Source organism: Lynx canadensis, chromosome A2, assembly GCF_007474595.2.
Source record: "Lynx canadensis isolate LIC74 chromosome A2, mLynCan4.pri.v2, whole genome shotgun sequence".
Lineage (NCBI taxonomy): Eukaryota > Metazoa > Chordata > Mammalia > Carnivora > Felidae > Lynx > Lynx canadensis.
Window position 1 is genome coordinate 25,776,034 of NC_044304.2, and position 16,994 is coordinate 25,793,027.

Genomic DNA, 16,994 nt, shown 5'->3' on the forward strand with positions numbered 1-16,994 from the left:
CTGCATTTATATTATTTTATTATTTTGCTGTATTCATGTAACAACATTTGTGGAACCTGTTTTATATGTAAGAATTGTGTTGGGAATTAAATTATTGATGAGATAACTTCCTGCTGTCACTAGACTCTAAATTCCTATATTTATCACATTTACCTTGGTAATCCATGAGAAGTACTTAGTATTGCACTTGACACACGGTAAATATTTGAAGGAATGAGTGTATTTCTCAAAGAGTTCATAGTATGTTGGGAAAGGTAGACATCAATAGATACCTGCAGTATAGCTTATTAGAGATGTGAATGATGGGCTATGGATGAAGAGAGGAGAGATACCAAATCAATCCAAGAGAAAGGAAGAGAAAATAAATTCAATTTTAAACATGGTGAGATTAAGTTCTCATGGGGTCACTAGGTGAAGATGTTTGGGAAGTAGTTAGACAAACATGTTCTGAGACCTACGAGAGAGTTAGACTAGGCATCAACATTTAGAAGTTATGCAAATATAGCAGGTAGTTAATGCTATTTAAAGTGAATTTGTTGTTGACAGAGATCTTGAAGATTAATTAACACCTTTTTTTTTCCTGGTAGAACTAAAAAAATTTTTCACTCCCTTCATAAATATAGACAATGCTGCCTTGAAAATCTGTACAATTGTCTCTTTCCAGGGTAATACATAAAATAGGGGCTGTGGGATCAAAGGACATGTCCTTTCAACATTTGCATAGGTGCTATCAAAATTGTCCTCTAAAAATAAAATGATACCAGTTTACACTCCTGCCAGAAGGACACAAGATTACTCTTTTACGCACCCCTCCTGGTACTGAATGTTTGCTGAACTGATAAGTGCATAAGGCTATGGCGTTGTTTCAGTGAGTAGACCCTGAACTCCACATGTTTACTAGACATTTGCTTTTCTTGGCCTGTGAATTCAATGTTGTTATTCTTTGCCCCTTTTCTGTTGTGGTGTTTGACTTTTCTTATTCGTTTTTGAAGTGCCTCACATTTTCGCTTGCCATCCCCATACTCCCTTTCCTTCTTCCATGCTTCATTTTTCTACATTGCCTCCATCTGACATACTGTTTGTTTATTTCTTTATCCTCTCTCCCTCCTCACCCCATTAGAATGTATGAACCAGAAAGGCAGGAATTTTGTCATTTGTTCATTCTGATGTTTCCAGCACATAAGACAGTATCTGGCACATAGTAGGTAGCCCCTAATTAATTGTTCAATGAATGAATGAATGAATAATAACCTTTTATCTGTTAATTTTTCAGATATTTTCTCTATGTCTGTCACTGGCCCATTAGCTGTGTTTTAGTGAGTGGTCGGTCATACAGAAAATTTTAATTTATATGAGGGCAGATCTGTCTGTCCTTTCACATATGGTTTTGTGTTCTGCATTATTATGCTTAAGGTCATTTTTTTTTAACCTTTGAACCCCTTCACCCATTCCTTTCACCCCCACCCCTCCTACCTTGCAACAACCAATCTGTTCTCATATCTATGAGATTGTGTGTGTGTGTGTTTTTTTAATTCCACATGTAAGTGAGATCATATGGTATTTATCTTTCTCTGTCTGACTTTATTTTACTTAGTATAATACACTCAAGGTCCATCCATATTATCCCAAAAGGCAAGATTTCATTTTTCTAATGGCTAAGTAATATTCCATTGTGTGTATTTGTGCATACACATACACACCACATTTTCTTTATCCATTCATGCATCAGTGGACACTTAGGTTGTTTCCATATTTGGCTATTGTAAATAATGCTGCAGTGAACACGGGGGTGCATATATCTTTTTGAGTTAGTGTTGGAAGAGAAAGTAGAGGGAATATTCCAGAAAATATAACAAAAAAGACATGAGCTGGTTTGAGGTTTTATTTAAGAAACAAAGGAGGAAGATCTAACATCTGAATAATAAGATTTCCAGAGTGTAGGAAGGGAGAGAGTGGGAGAAGAGAAATGAAACAGAATTTGTTAGAATAGAAGGTAATTTCCCAGAATGGAAGATAGGAGCTTCTAAACTGAAAGGATGCACTAAATGCTCAACATGTTATTTTTTTTTTTAAGTGTTTATTTCTTTATTTTGAGAGAGAGAGGAGAGAGAGAGAATCCCAAGCAGTCTCTGTGCTGTCAGCGCAGAGTCCCGCATGGGGCTTGATCTCATGAGTGGTGAGATCATGACTTGAACTGATATCAAGAGCCAGACACTTAACCAACTGAGCCACCTGTGAACCCCAACACAATATTATTGTATTGTATTGTATTGTATTGTATTGTATTGTATTGTATTGTATTTTAATGTTTATTCATTTTTGAGAGAGAGCGAGTGAGCACGAGCTGGGGAGAGGGGCCAAGAGAGAAAGGGACAATGAGAGAATCTCAAGCAGGTTCCATACTCAGCACAGAGCCTGATGTGGGGCTCGACCCCACGACTGAGGGATCATGACCTGAGACAAAATAAAGAATTGGACGCTTAGTGGACTGGACTGAACCACCCAGGCGCTCAAAACATTGTTCCTTCTTCAAAAACAATGTTGTGCTTCTAGGAAGTGAAATTCAAGAATGGAGTAGAGTAGGACAGAAGATGGGTAGGACAGCTTACATTATACATCTTGTAGGACTACCTTTTAAAAATTATCCAAATCTATTACTTAGACTTAAAGAAAAATTTTTTTAAGCAGGCAGGGGCAAATAGTACCACATACTGCAAGGAGCCTGTGCAAAATGAAAATTATTTTTTTTTAATTTTTTTTTTCAACGTTTATTTATTTTTGGGACAGAGAGAGACAGAGCATGAACGGGGGAGGGGCAGAGAGAGAGGGAGACACAGAATCGGAAACAGGCTCCAGGCTCTGAGCCATCAGCCCAGAGCCTGACGCGGGGCTCGAACTCACGGACCGCGAGACCATGACCTGGCTGAAGTCGGACGCTTAACCGACTGTGCCACCCAGGCGCCCCCAAAATGAAAATTATTAAAAGGAGCCATGGGCTTTGGAGGTTATAGTAATCTTGGAGCAGTTTCATTGGTTGGATGGTGGGTATAGAGTCAAAGCTACATTGGACTTGAAGAGTGAAGGAATAGAGAAATGACTTCATATACTGCAAACATGTAAATTCAAGGAGACCAGCTGGCATACAGGATTAAATAAGGGGATAATTAGAATAGATACCATTCTCAGTGAAGCATAGAATATGAAAATCTGGATTTAAATAAATTATGAAGAAGCTGTATATTATACATTTACAGAGAATCACCTATAGAAAGAAACAAAACAAAACAATATTTGTTTTAATATCTTTAAATATTTGGCTCTTCTAAAATGATTCATTTTACTGAAGCATGTCATATATGCATCTGTGCTGAATTGTATCAATTGGGAAACTATTGGCATAACCTAATTTGTATTCTTTATTTAAATACATACTTTCTCAGAATTCCTTTATTTCAACATCATATCCTTGATTTAAAGAGGGTTTATTTGTTATGAATCCTTTTTAAAACGGTCTAGGCTTTTTGACTAAGGTAAAAACTAATGAAAATAAAAGACAAATTGTCCCCCTGCCCCCAGATTTCTGCATTAATCTGATTGTGCTGTTATAATTATAGTTCGAGTTTTCTTAGTTCTCCTTCCAGCTTCAAGTTTTTGTACAAGCCTAGTCATGGGAGTAATATTATCATCTTTAAATTTGGTCATGGAATGTGTTACACTGCCCCGCTCAGGGAAATGCTACTCGGTTTGGGCTTGGATAGTAACGTTTATTTTCTTTGGCAGAGAAGCTGATCGTCGAGGGGCATCTAACCAAAGTGGTAGAAGAAACAAAGCTTTCAAAAGGTTTGTTTTCTGTGGGTTTTCTGTGGGTTTTGAAAATTATTCTTTTGGACAATAGATGTTAGTGTACATTTCCAAGGTCATAGTATTTTAACCATCAATTTATTTCTTATAGCTCACCAAATGGCAATCCAGTAATGGTATCATAAAATAGTCGGAGTTCTGTTGTAAGAAGGATATCTTAATTAGAAAGTTTCTTTTTAATTTTTAAATGGGTATATATGTGTGGGGTTTTTTGTTTTTTTTTTTTAATGCTTGAAGTAGATTCTTTAGGTAGTAAAAGATTTGTTCTGATCTGTCTTGCTTCTAGCATTATTTTCAGGTTTTGTATTTGATATTTGTTACATTTGATATAAAATTTTAATTAAACACAATGTAAATCTTTTAATGAAACAATGTGAAACAGGTGAAAAATGCTTGCATGTCTGTTTCTGTAATTGTTAATGCCTTTAACATTCCTTATGAAATTTATATTTTGTTAATTTTCGGCAACTCGGTTTGATTTAAACAAAAGTGATTATGTGGGGTCCTCTTATATTTTATGATGAGAGTCTTATAAATTGAAATAGTTTATTCTATTAATTCTTTTCTGTTAAAATTGTCAGAGAAGAAAAGTGAGTTTTAAAGCATTATATTGTCGAGTCACTTTTATGCATTAGGGAAATTGGTCAAATAAATTTGGTATGATACGCTCATTATCATTATCATTTTCATACTTAAGACTTTCATCAGAAGATACCGCTATAAAATTTATAACTAGATTCACAATCTTTTTGGCCAGTTAAAACAATGAGTGATAAAAGTTTCAAATACTCTGCTTCAGTACATTTTGTTTAATGAACGTAACTGAATCCATTTCGACTTTTAAAAATATTTAAAAGAAGAATGTTATTTCAAGTATCTGGTGGCTTCCGTTCTGAATTTTGTGCATGACAGATGCCATATTTGGGGAAAGAATGCATAGAATATGCATCACTAATATTGTTCTGGCAAACAGGCATTGGGTTTCAGAGCAATGAACTATTTTTAGTACATGTGGCAATTTATTTCATCTTATTAAAGTGAGATGAGAGCAGACTTCAACATAGCTTTTACTTCACCACAGAAGCACCTAATCAGATGAGTTGAATAGCCAGCACTCTGAAGTACAAGGAGAGCCTAAGGGGGAAAAATCAGTGCTTCTTAGTTAAAGAAAAATATCTTGCTACTTTAGTGCTTCTATTTAATACATTCTGAATTAGAATATATTTGCTTGAAATTATATGATGTAATTATTGAAAAAGATTTGTGCCACCTTACATTTGCTTTTGAAACCTGGCCATAAAATATGTGCTGAAAGCTTTAAAGAACATGCATTTTGATCCAGCAATCCCACTTCTGGGTTTTTATGTTAAGGAACAAATTAGACAGATATGCAAGGGTATTTACATCAATGTTTTAAAGCAAAAAGAGGAAAACAGAAGTGTCCAATAATAAGGGCATTTATTAATTATAGCAAGTAAGTCCACACAAGTAATAAAATACATCTGTTAAAATTGATAATATAGACACAAGATTTACATACCCAGAGATTTTTTTGTCAGCAGTCAACATTTTACAAGCGTTTCTCACGGTTAATGTGCAGAGGTACACTAATCCTTGTAACAAACTAGATAAAATAAGTTACATTTTAAGAATTTCATATCTGGCTATAAAATATTTCTTTTGGATTTGGCTAAATTGTTTCATTTTAAAATGCTCTCATCAGGGGCGCCTGGATGGCTTGGTCGGTTAAGCATCTGACTTCGGCTCAGGTCATGATCTCACGGTCTGTGAGTTCGAGCCCCGCGTCGGGCTCTGTGCTGACAGCTCAGAGCCTGGAGCCTGTTTCAGATTCTGTGTCTCCCTCTCTCTCTGCTCCTCCCCTGTTCATGCTCTGTCTCTCTTAGTCTCAAAAATAAATCAACGTTAAAAAAATAAAAATAAAAAAATAAAATGCTCTCATCAGTGACATTTTTGATAGGATTTGTTCTCTGCATGGAAAATATCAGTTGTGGGGCAGCTGGGTAACTCAGTCAGTTAAGCGTCTGACTTTGGCTCAGGTCATGATCTCACGGTTCATGGGTCAAGCCTTGCCTCTGGCTCTGTGCTGACAGCTCAGAGTCTGGAGCCGGCTTCGGATTCAGTGTCTCCCACTCTCTATGCTCCTCCCCTGCTTGTGCTCTGTCTCCTTCTGTCTCTTAAAAATAAATAAAAACGTTAAAAAAAAAAAAAGAAAATATCAGTTGTTAGAAATTGCTAATTACCAGCTGTTACAAGTCTAAGTGTTTCCTTCAGATATTTCATCTAATGCAAAATATAATCATAGGTTGCATGTGCTTTCTATTTAAACCCTAACTCAACTCGTAGTCATTGTGTGTTTACTGTAGTCTTAGGGTGGAAGTAGAAAGAATACTAGTAGATAAAACAGATGGTTTCAACCCCAGGTACTACCACTAACTAGCTGTATGCCCTCAGGCAACTCACTTTAGTTCTTTAAACTTCAGTTTCCTCATGTGTAAAATAGAATTGACAATATTTAATTGTGGGAATTTAATGAAATATTGCTCACAAAGCAAGAAACATTGTTCTGGTATTCAACAAATGTTTAGTTCTCACTTCCCTTCTTGCTTTCCTTTCCAACTAATGGTTCCATTGGTATAGGAAGTGGTCTCTGGCCAGTGTTTTGCCCATCCATCATAATGTCTTCTCAGAGATACAGTGAAAATAGTCACCTTGCAGACTTTCCAGTTTGGGAACAGTTTTGATATTGGTGTTGGTAGCTATTCTTCTGTTTCCTTCTATATATTATTGGTGTGTATCTTAATGATTAAGTACTGCACAGAAAATCAACCAGTAAGGAGGGTTCGTTCGTTCCTTCGTTCTTTCTTTTTCTTTCTTTCTTTCTTTCTTTCTTTCTTTCTTTCTTTCTTTCTTTTCTTTCTTTCTTTCTTCTCTCTTTCTCTTCTCTTTCTTTCTTTCTTCTTCTTTCTTTCTTTCTTTCTTAAGTTTATTTATCTTGAGAGAGAGAGAGAGTGAAGGAGGGGCAAGACAGAGAATCGCGAACCATAAGATCATGACCTGAGCTGAAACAAAGAGGCAACCAACTGAGCCACCCAGGTGCCCCAGGACTTGCTAATACTAGAAAGTTGGGTGCTGCTTCATAGCTAAAGAATGGATGTTTTAAAAAAGAAGGAGATACTCTACTTCTCTTTTTTTTGTGTCCTGTGTTTCATTCTTGAGTAGATTTGGTTTGCCTCCATATAATAATTGTAATATCAGGACATAACAGTGATGGACCATAATTTGACTTGCTCAAAACTTTGTCTTCTTACTCAAAGTAGACTTGTGCCTTCAAACATCTGATTTTGGAGCACCTACTATGCACTGTGCACTGTTTTCTGCAATGGGGAGATAGCAGTTAACAAAACAGACAAAAATCCCAGCCCTCATGGAACTTAATATTCTAGTAAGATCTTAATGGAAGATTTGGTCCCACCTTTAATTTTACTTTCCCAGCTAATACTTTAATATAAGATAGAGTTCCTTCTAAGCCAGAAGAATACTTTTGAAAATATAGTCTTCTTGGTTTACCTCAGTATCTTGATCTTAAAATTGCCAAGAATTTTAAAATCAGAAGACAGTCATTTTTCTATTCTCCCACAGTCATCCCTTTTCTGTGTATAGATTAGAAGTATTAGCCTGCCTTGTTTGAGACTGTAACTTTGTGATTAAAACTAGAACATTCAGAAATGTCTGATTATAGCACACTGTGAATGCACCAGAGGTCATAGATTGGATTCCCATGGGCCTCTGTGGTCAGTGACTTCACTTCTAATCTAAGCTCTGTGTCTCTCAGCAGTTGGCCTCAGACTAGAAATGGTAGTGAGAAAAGAAGCAAGAGTCTTCTTGCAATCTGTCACCTATTTCACAAATTAAGCCACCAATTCTAAGGATGTTCTTAATGAAATGGTCATAATAAGTTACATTCTAATATTATTAAATATATTTTAATATTAATGGTTTTGGATGTTTCTGATTACTTTCAAAATGGAAAATAATCTCTTGATTTAGTTGATTATAAAATAATATAATTTTTTTCAAATGATGTATGACATTATGAAGTTAGAAAGTAAATATCTGCCATGAACCTACTTTCAGATATGATCATGAGTATCTCTTTTGTAGATCCTTCTAGACTTCAATAAATATGCACAACTGAAAATTCATAGCTAAATGTATAGCTATTTTCAATCTTAATGGGGTCATATTATGCACTGTTCTTTAGCAACCTTTATTTTTACTTAATAGTAAGGAATATATCTTGAATGTTTTCCATTCCATAATGAACAATGCTGCAATGAACATCCTTATAATACTATGTGAAGTCTTTTTTCCTTAGAAGTACTAGAAGTAGATACGCACATTTAAATGTTTGGTATGTATTACCACAAACAGTATAGCCAACAGCATAACATTATAAAAAAATAATCATATGCCCAGGGAATTTATAATCTAACTAAAGAAATCAGATACATATATACACATAGAATATAAAATAGAACATGATTAATTACAAAATCATATGACACAGAGAAGCTGCAATAAAAAGGAGCAGCATGATGGAGAAATGAAGACTTTGTAGAGGTATTGGGCTAAGCTGCATCTTAATGAATAGGCCAAGTAGAATGGTCATTGAGTTTAGCAAAATATCAACTCAAGCAAAGAGTTAGAGGTCGTAGTGAGCTGGCATGTCTCAGCCCTGTAAAGAGGCTAGCCTGACTGAAACAGAGCTCATGTGTGAATTAATGCAGAGACCAAATTATAGCTAAATCCTGGGATATAAAACTTGGCTGAGGCCTTGTGGAGAACGGGGAAATGACCATCTCTGTAAATGCTATTCAAATGCACGCCATAGAACATGCAGATGTGCCATTAGAGATAAGGATCTAATTGCCGGTCATCTTTAATAACATTGGTGGGCTTATAATTAGGATTTTTGAGAGCAATTTGTTGAAAACAGGGCCTGAGATATCTTCATTGGATCAGGCAGCACAGCACTTGCAAATAACCCCAAAACTTGGTATAACTATTGCTAAGGCAACCTAACTAGTGTTTTTGTATAAGAGAGCCATTTCCTTTCATCATTTTCAAACAATGTCCACATTGTCCTGGAACTTTGCTATATTTGTTGCAGTTCTCTGCATACTTTAGCAAAGCTTGCTTCATTTTTGTTTCTAGTTGGCCAGTGGACAGCCTTGACAAAAGCCCCAGCCCTCTGCACAGCAGACACGATCCACATTATAATTTAATATGAGCCACGTGTAATAACCAGCATTCCATTTTGGAGTGGAGTGGTGAAGAAGTAAGAGAGGCAGTGACCTCAGTTAATTTTAAAAGTATTTTGCATATCAGTAGATTTAGAGCTCTCAAAGCCTAAGGTGGTTTTATTGATATAGTTGTAATGAGATTCTACTTTTATTTTTTTTCTTGGTAGAAAACCAGGCAAGAGCGAAGGAATCTGATTTGTCGGATACTCTGAGTCCAAGCAAGGAAAAGAGTAGTGACGACACTACAGGTGAGTTGTAACGACACTACAGGTGAGTTGTAACGTAGTATTTGCAAATCTACAGATATTAATATTACTGTCTGAGCAGTTTAGGTATGCAGGTTAATGTGAGTGGAGATTTCAAAGTTTGTGTTTGGGGGAAAAGGCAGTTTCCTTCCGTTTGTGGAGATACTCCCTTGAACCTTGGATATATTGTTAAAATTACTTTCACCTATCCAAATACAATACCTGTATAAATTTCACTTACTTATTTTGATAGTGATAGCTTGATGATAGAGCTGATTACTGTTTGTAATTATCTTTCCCCCCCTGCAGACGCCCAAATGGATGAGCAAGACCTAAATGAACCTCTTGCTAAAGTGTCCCTATTAAAAGGTACTTTAACATGTTTTTATAACATTTTAAATCAGAGCATCAGATTTGCCACAAAATTGCATGTCTTATGTGAAGTTTTAAGTTTAGTTAAAAGATTAAGATAGGTTCTCTAAAGTAGCAGGAACTAAAATTTAAAATGTTGGTGTTGGTGCCGATGCTTCAAATGAAAATATTTCAATTGTAAAATAATTTGGATCAATCAAGGTTATGAAGGGCAGAGTGGTAAATGGTAGGAATATGAAATGTAGCTGTGTTTTTTTTGTGTTTACCTTTATATTGCTGAGAGAAGCTCATTACCACCTTTAACATAAATTAGAAAGAGAAGAAAATATTAATGTTCTTGAAAGAATTACCTGTTTTCTCTGTTGTCATATGGTAACAGTTGTAAATTTCCTCATTTTCTGGCCCTCATCCTCCAGTAAACATCCCCAGGTTCTTAGGACAGTCTTCTAGAAATTTTAGGTAGGCCTAAGATAAGCAGTGCATGTAATAAACTTTCACTCATATCACTTCTAAATGAGAACTACATTTATTTCTTGATATTTACTTATTTAGACTGATAATAATAGTAAATAAGTCAACATTTATTGAAGTGTTTTTAAAATAAAGTGCTTTGGGTGGCCTACTGATAAGTTTGTGATTGTCACCATATAGTCTCTTTTATATTGCCTTTTGTATACAGGATAAGTTGACATATAAGTTCAGCCCACTGGACTCACCGTAGGCAACTGTCTGAAATGAGCAAAAACAGCCTGTGGAAGTTTCTCTGTGTAGAGATGCTTATGCTTCTGGCTGGGCTTTTAAGGAATCTCTTAGTCCAGACCCTGGGTTTTGGATTATATAAGGAAGCCTTAGTTTCACCCTATATGACCCTGCTGCTGGCCTAGTTGTCAGTGATAGGAATTAACAAAGAGATTACCCAGATTCTTTTAGAGATCCTTAATCTGGGCATCCTGGTCTTCTCTCTTCTTCCCCCTGGATAGTAAAGCTCGCATCACTCTTTGAGGTACCTCTGACTGAATTCCATTACTAAGGGAAGCTCTGAGGATTACTGGCCCAGGCAGCACAATTGTCAACCTGTCTTTCAGTACAATCATAGTTTCCAGTACTTTTCTGGCACTCTTACTGATCTGCACTTCCCAGGTGACCTTTGGTGTTGATGAGGCATGCTTTTTTTTCTAGCGTTGTAGTAATAAGTCTGAGTAATGTTTGCATAGTCTAGAAGTCTCATCTTGGAGCATTCTGATTCTTCTCAGAAATGCAATACTGTTGCTGTGTAAACTGTTACTGATGCTCAAAAACTGTCGGAACCCCCTGGCCTTTGTGGGAACATAGAGAAACAAGAGTAATGAGCACCTGTCATACAAAAGTAGCTGTTTTATGGTCTTTTTTACTGTAGAAATCTCCCAGAAATCTTTTCAGCAGCCAAGTGCAGATGATTATAAGTAACCAATTATGCTTGTGTTAATTATATTCAACTGTTACTAGTGCTATTGTGATTTTATGTCATCAGGTCTGTTTTATATTTTACTTTTATCCTGTTGCCTACCACAATGCCAGATGTTCAGTATTTGTGATTGAATTAACAACAGACCTCTTACATCAAAGTTATAAAACCATAGAGTGTTAGGAAAGTGACACAGTCTACCTAAGAAGTTGAGTCAGAGAGCTCTGGGTTCAGTCCCAGCTCCACCATTTATTTGTAATTTGTCCTTAGGCAAATTGCTTACCCGCTTTGTGCTTCAGTTTTTTTCGTTTGTCAAATTGAAATTTATTGTGAGGATTAAATGAGATAATGCATGTAGATCACTCACCATGGTGCTGGGAACATAACCTGTTAAGCATCATGATGAAGACACTGCTAATAATGATGTTGGTGATTGACAAAAGCAGACCTATGTGTTAAAGAGTAACTTTTCATTAATTGAATAAGATTATGGGGTTTAAAAACTATTATTTCCTACTATATCTTTTAGGGGAAGCAGTTAGTGGTAGTAAGCCTAAATGGTTGTTTTTCCATTGTTTCTCTTTTGTAAGACTTGTGTAATTTCTTGAAAATAATATATTCACTGGCACCTAATTAGAAGCACTTGGGTTATGGTTGATTGTATGTGGTTATGCTTTGTAATCTCTATGATTAGGTTTAGTAGGCTGACAGAACTTTTCTCTTAAATGAAAAAATATCAATTATTAAGCCATAGGGTTAACCTTGAGAGTTGTACAAAGTAGTACAAAGTAGTTGTCCTTTTTTTTTTCCTCATTGAACCCCTGTGCTTGACTTTTTGAACCGCTGTTTTTGTTTTTGTTTCTTTTCAATTTTTTTTTTTTAAATTTTTTTTTTTTTCAACGTTTATTTTTATTTTTGGGACAGAGAGAGACAGAGCATGAACGGGCGAGGGGCAGAGAGAGAGGGAGACACAGAATCAGAACCAGGCTCCAGGCTCCGAGCCATCAGCCCAGAGCCCGACGCGGGGCTCGAACTCACGGACCGCGAGATCGTGACCTGGCTGAAGTCGGACGCTTAACGACTGCGCCACCCAGGCGCCCCATCTTTTCAATTTTTTTTAAATGTTATTCATTTTTGAGAAACAGAGTGCAAGTGAGGGGTGGGGGGCAGAGACAGTGGGAGACATAGAATCTGAAGCAGGTTCTAGGCTCTGAGCTGTCAGCACCAGAGCCCAATGCGGGGCTTGAACCCCCAAACCGTGAGATCATGAACCTGAGCTGAAGTCAGACGCTTAACTGACTGAGCGCCCAGGCACCCCTGAACCACTGTTTTTAAATTGTATTCTTTCCCTCTCTAAAAAAAAAAAAAAAAAAAGGCCAATCTTGATTTAGAATTACAATGTGCTACCTTTTGTGTTAATCACCTAGTATGAGGAAGAGAATGAAATAGATCAAATATTCACCATGAGATATAAATAAAATGAGGGATAGCAGTAGTGCCTTTTCCCTGAAATATTATTTTCAACCAATTTATGACATTTTTGAGGGAGAAAATAAAGATGTGACTTGAACCACAAGTTTATGTATGTTTAATCATTTCCCCCAAAAAGGTAAAAAGAAAACCAGAATTCAGTCTAAGTAGTATCTAATGCAAGTTTGCTCTATATAAGGAACTATGCCAGGGACTTCAGTGGTTTTTAAACTCTGATAAGACTGTCCTTGGGGTTTGAGGAGTTTTCTAGTCCAATTGGTGATAGGAGAGATATAGATAATAAGCTGCTTCCTGGTGGTTGTTTAAGGACAGAGAAAGAAAGATATGGGCAGTTTTTTGTTCTTTTTGTTTATCTTGGAAGATGGGCAGGAAAGGCAATTTGAACCTCATGAAGGAAGTATCATTTGAGATGGTCCTGAAAGTGTGTCATACACATATGGCCTATTCAGTGACAAAAACTGAGTCCTGAATCTGGTTGGGATTCTAGATCCAACTGCCAACTTGCAGGATGTGTAAGAACTAGGGACATTACCTAAATGAGGTGCTGGGGATACAACAGTGAAATCCAGAATGTGGAGAATTTTCTAGGACACACAAAGTAAATTGCAGGTTTGTGGATAAAAGGAAAGGAGGATTGGGAAGCCTATGAATTAAAAGAGATTTAAGAGATATGTCAACTAAATGCAGTGTGTGAACCTTGTTTGGAACTTCATACAATCCAACTGAAAAGAATTGGAGACAGTGGGAAAACTTTAATACTGACTAGATACTTGATATTAAGGAATTGCTTGTTATTTGCAGTGGATAATAGCATTACAGTTATTTATTTTTTGTTTTTCTTTTAGAGATCTTTTTTTTCTTACCTTTCTTATCTATCGAGATACAGATTTTTTTAAGAGGGTATGATTATAAGAGGAGGAAGATCGAAGATACCTTCTTAGACAAAGGGAATATTAGAAACCACAAGCTAGATAATTTGGGTTGGGTTTGACAAGTACAATTAAAGTTTGTTCACATAATCATTTGAGTGTTTGTAGATTGCAGTGATTCTTTTGGCAGAATTCTATAGCTTCTAAGGCAGAATGATATGATGAGGACCTGTATTTGGGGCGATTTGTTGGATGAACTGGAATAGGTAGAGGCTGGATGGTAAGGAAACCAGTTAGGAGGCTTAGGTAATCATTTGCGAGTATGAACTAGAATGCCTGCTGTGAAAATTTAAACAAGAACAAATCCAGTTTGGTCCCTGTTCTTGTCTTATCATCTTTTCTTCAGTAATCTTACCTTGAATCTGTTAGTCCTAAGGAACTGAATATGAGAGATAAATGGAAGTTAGATAGAATTCCAGCATTTGACCCTGAGTTACTAAAAGGATGGTAGTGTTATAACAAGAATATTATTTCTGGAAGAAGAGATGTCCTGTGAGGAAAGTGATGGTTTAAGTGTGAAACATCACTTCCTGTTCACATCATTGAACAGAGAGGGGTGACCTGAACATAGATTCTGGTTTTGCCTGGAACCATTTATGCCCATGGTCCCCAGCACAATTATTAAAGTGCTTCCTTTCACATTCAGAGGTGCTCCAGTTTGTATTGTCATCCAAGGAACAGCAATGCAGTTGAAAGCTGCAAGGACAGAAAGTAGGAGCAGAAAGTCATTTTCAGTTATTTCTGAGATATTATTGACCCAAGAGATACAGAGATACGACACATGAGGAGGCTGCAGTCTTATGGAGGAAAGAGATATGTTGATAGTATAGTAAATGTTTTAATGGGTGTGGTAGAAACTTTGGAGAGCACAGCTAACTTCCTGGCTAGGGCAGGGTTTGGGTAGATTAGAACAGTAGTCAGGATAGGCTCCCTAAATGAGGTGGTTAAAGATAAGTCAGAGTATGCCAAGAAGGGAAAAGGAGCCATGCATTTCTTTAAAATACTGCCTTCATTTACAAGTAGAATAAGTTTAAAGTCTGAATAACATCTGTCAGAGGACAGGGAAGTGTACAAGAACACAAGTGTGATGGAGCACAGGCTATGTGGCACAAATGTAATGAAAGGTAAGACTTGGTCAGAAAAAAGGCAGTAATAACGTGTTTGGGAATTTCTGCATAAGAGAATTGGACCATTATAGCAGGGAGAGAACTTAAGGAGAAAGAAAAGGACAATGGGGAGGATGGAGGAGCCAACAAAAGAACCAGTTGTCAAGAACCCGGCTGGTCAGAAGGAATGGCAAAGAAGCAAGAACCCGACAGTAAAAGGATGCTGCCAAACTTAAATTCATAGTTAGGATGACACCTAGGACTGTCTCACATGGCCTGCAACATACTTATGACGGAAAAATGATCTTTCTGCACTGTGATGGTTATTCTCATCAACCAAGCCTGCAACTGCCAGACCTTCCAAAGGGACAGCAGTCGTAGTAGAAAGAGGGCACATTCACCTGGCCAGCTGCCTCAGCCAGATCACTTCTGTTAGTTGATGAGGTAACTATCATGACGTTGAGGCTACGTCAGCCTTCAACACACACATGCAAAATAGAACTTGCGAAGAAGTGCTTTGACTTGGCCCTTTTCCACATGATCCGGAGTATCTCAACCATGTTTAAAGCAAAGGTCAGGTTTTAAATCAAACCTCCAGAATTTAAGTTAAAACCTCTAAGTTAAAACACCAAATTCAGTTTAGGATATCTTGTCTGTATTCTGTGTGCCAGGGCTGATTCATTTCGTGGGTTCTTCTATGTGTGGATCTCTTTACAGAATTTAGCCTTAGTCTAAGAAAAGCTGGCCCCTAGCCCAGACTACATACACCAGGCAGTTCTAAGGATACACTATTTATGTGAAGGAGAAAACAGATTCTGTTCATCTTTCCACTTTATCATGGTTCCTAAAAAACATTTATTTCTGTTTGACTTGCACATCTAAATAAAATAGATTTGGCTTAGAAAGGCTTTCACTTATTTTCATCTAAACACTTTCCACCAGTCCTTATCACAACACTTTCCCCAAGATTGTGAAGTAGCTTCATACAAAAAATCCCTTCCTGTGACAAAAGTAAGGCACTATGAGAGAGGATCCAAGCCATAGTAAACTAATAATGCATTTTCCCACATAACCATATGAAATACAGTGTGCACTTATCAACCTTAGCAAAAAAAGATTTGCTTATTGGTCTTTGATAAAAAAATTGGCACTTGGTTTTCTGTAAACAGGATCTGTACACTACTTACTTGACTAGTTTGAATATAGTCTTTGTGTATATTATATTATATTATATTATATTATATTATATTATATTTAATTTGTAAAGATTTTTGATCAGTATCTTCAGCTTCTATGATCAAACACTATGTAGAATTTGTATGTGTCCATTATTTGATACATGGCATCTTATTTGCTCTAATTAAAATGCCGATCCTTCTTCCTATGTGGTACAAAGAAATAATTTACAAATAGTAAATCCCTTGTTAGCACAATTATTAATGTGTAGATTATATTTAGTTTTCTGAAACATAATTACTTAACATAAAATCTGTTCCATTGTTTTTAGTTTAAAAAACAAATATTAGTTTTGTTTCACAACATCACTGATCAAGGGAATTGTTCTGCTGCAGACAAAAACTGTCTGCTTTAATAGACCTTAAAGATGGATTATATATGATTCTTCATTTATAAAATGAAATAGTTCTCTAGTTATTGTATTAATTCATATATGATTATTATGTTTATTTTTTAAATCTACACATTTTAGATGCAAATCTTTGGTTACCTTTTATATCATTAATCAGTTAAGTGCCCATTGTATGTCTAGCATTGTATTAGATGGAGTATATAGTATTTCCATAGAGTATGGAGCGTAAGTGTGAAACATATATGCATTTAACATGCGTTACTAAAAGGAAATCCCTGATAGGAACCCTCTTATTTCTGAAGGAAAAATAAGAGTTGGTTGTTAGGAACGGATGCTAATTAAAGCTGATTTCTGCGATATAACTAAGAAGTTACCATGGAAAGACAATTGGATTAGAGTGAGAATTCTAGTCCTCTCTCTACCACTTCCCAGATGTGTAAGCCATTTCAGATCTCTGGACTTTTATTTCCTCATTTGTAAAATGAAATGAGTAGGTCTCTTCCAAACTTTTATGTATCTATATGGGTTCATGCTCCTTTAAAAAATGAAACTAGGGGTGCCTGGGTGGCTCAGTTGGTTGAGGATTTAAGTCTTGATTTTGGCTCAGGTCATGATCCCAGAGTTGTAGGATTGA

At 36.3% G+C, this 16,994-nt stretch overlaps 1 protein-coding gene across 1 annotated transcript in view; it reads left to right on the forward strand.

Moving 5' to 3' along the window:
- LOC115508410 (sarcolemma associated protein) overlaps positions 1 to 16,994 on the forward strand; it is a 151,793-nt gene that overhangs the window by 111,864 nt on the left and 22,935 nt on the right. The window contains 3 exon segments of the mRNA XM_030307087.1: positions 3,781 to 3,840; positions 9,353 to 9,433; positions 9,740 to 9,799. Coding sequence (XP_030162947.1) covers positions 3,781 to 3,840; positions 9,353 to 9,433; positions 9,740 to 9,799 — 201 coding nt within the window.